This window comes from Sipha flava, unplaced genomic scaffold (assembly GCF_003268045.1).
Source record: "Sipha flava isolate LNK unplaced genomic scaffold, YSA_version1 76_pilon_pilon, whole genome shotgun sequence".
Taxonomy (NCBI): Eukaryota; Metazoa; Arthropoda; class Insecta; order Hemiptera; family Aphididae; genus Sipha; species Sipha flava.
This window is the reverse complement of record NW_020273616.1, coordinates 1,571,552-1,573,053: the sequence shown is the minus strand read 5'-3', so window position 1 is coordinate 1,573,053 and position 1,502 is coordinate 1,571,552. Positions and strand designations below refer to the sequence as shown.

Below are 1,502 nucleotides of genomic sequence, written 5' to 3'. Positions count from 1 at the left end.
AAGTGGATGGAAAGGGATTGGGTTGTAGAGTTGTTCTAGATCTAAGTAGAAAATATTTAAACATGGGACGTACAATGGTCACGGATAATTTTTACACTTCAATTATACTTGCAAACGAACTTTTAACTAATGATACACACCTAGTTGGAACTCTGCGATCAAATAGAGTAAAATTACCTGAAATAACAAAAAAAAATTAAGTCTCGGGGAAGTAATCGGAAAGGAAAATTCATATGGTATTATTGTTGTGAAATGGCGTGTTAAAAGGGATGTAACTATGTTGTCGACAAAACATAATATTGATATGATTGACACAGGAAAAAAGAACAAAAAAAAAGAATCGATAGTTAAGCCTAAGATAATTGTCAACTACAACTCCGGAAAAGTGGGAATTGATCTATCAGATCAACTGTCTAGCTATAGTACTGCTGTTCGTAAGTCTATACGTTGGTACCATAAGGTGGCGACAGAAATACTGTTTGGAACTGCTATGGTAAATGCTTTAATAGTTTACAATACAATTAATTCTGATAAAAAAATGAAGATAACACAATTTCGAGAAACATTAGTTGATACAATACTCGGATTAGACAATCAAAAACCACAAGAAGTTCAAAAAGCAAAAGTTAACAGCAAATACATATTCCAAGAAACAACAGAAAAATGTAGTAGAAACAGAAAAATCAGAAAGAGATGTTTCCACTGCTATCAAAGTAGAACACTAATAGTTGGATCTAAACAGGCATCAAAGGAAGTAAAAAAGATATTTACATTCTGCGCACCATGTAAATCTTATACATGTATAAGTTGTTTCAATCTGCATCACACAGACTAAGGATTTTAATTATTTTTTACATATATTATTTATAAATATTTCTCGATAATTATGTTTTGTATTAAATTTATAATTTGTATTATGTTTATATTTAAGAATTGAAATTGGAAACATATTATTTGAATAAAAAAAGTGATTGAATTTTTTTTATATGCTTATTGTAGTGATATTTTACGTATAATAATAAATGTATATAAAATAATCGGTTTGCGGCGAATAAATAATATATCATTTTACGCGAAATTTTCTCCTCTACGCCATCATTTAAACATTATCTTCATAACTTTAACGCCACGAAAAATATTCCCCTTTACAAATAAGTGCGTTTATGGCAGCTCGCGGTCATATGGCGTATAAATAATACAAAGGTGCGACCGCCGGCATCCGTAAAAATACTGTTGTATGCTAGTAGTCTGCGGACGCCGGCGGCCGCATGACAGTCAACGTGCTAGTTAGCGGTTTAACAAAAGCTCACAGTAACGTTCTTATAGGGATTTCAAAAATTATATCGGGCCACGGAAATCGCATTCGACGTTCATAACTATGTGATTCACCAAAGTTAAATATCTTAGCCTTACACTCGATAAAAAAAATTACTTGGGATCCTCATATCATAGAAAAACGAAGAAAGTTAAAGAGCAGACTCCACCTACTCAAGCCCTTACTA

General features: G+C 32.2%; 1 protein-coding gene across 1 annotated transcript; it reads left to right on the top strand.

Moving 5' to 3' along the window:
• Positions 1–277: 277 nt before the first annotated feature.
• LOC112692777 lies at positions 278–835 on the top strand. The gene has a single exon (XM_025567566.1). The coding sequence runs from the start codon at positions 278–280 to the stop codon at positions 833–835; it is 558 nt and encodes a 185-aa protein (XP_025423351.1).
• The last annotated feature ends 667 nt before the right edge of the window (positions 836–1,502 follow it).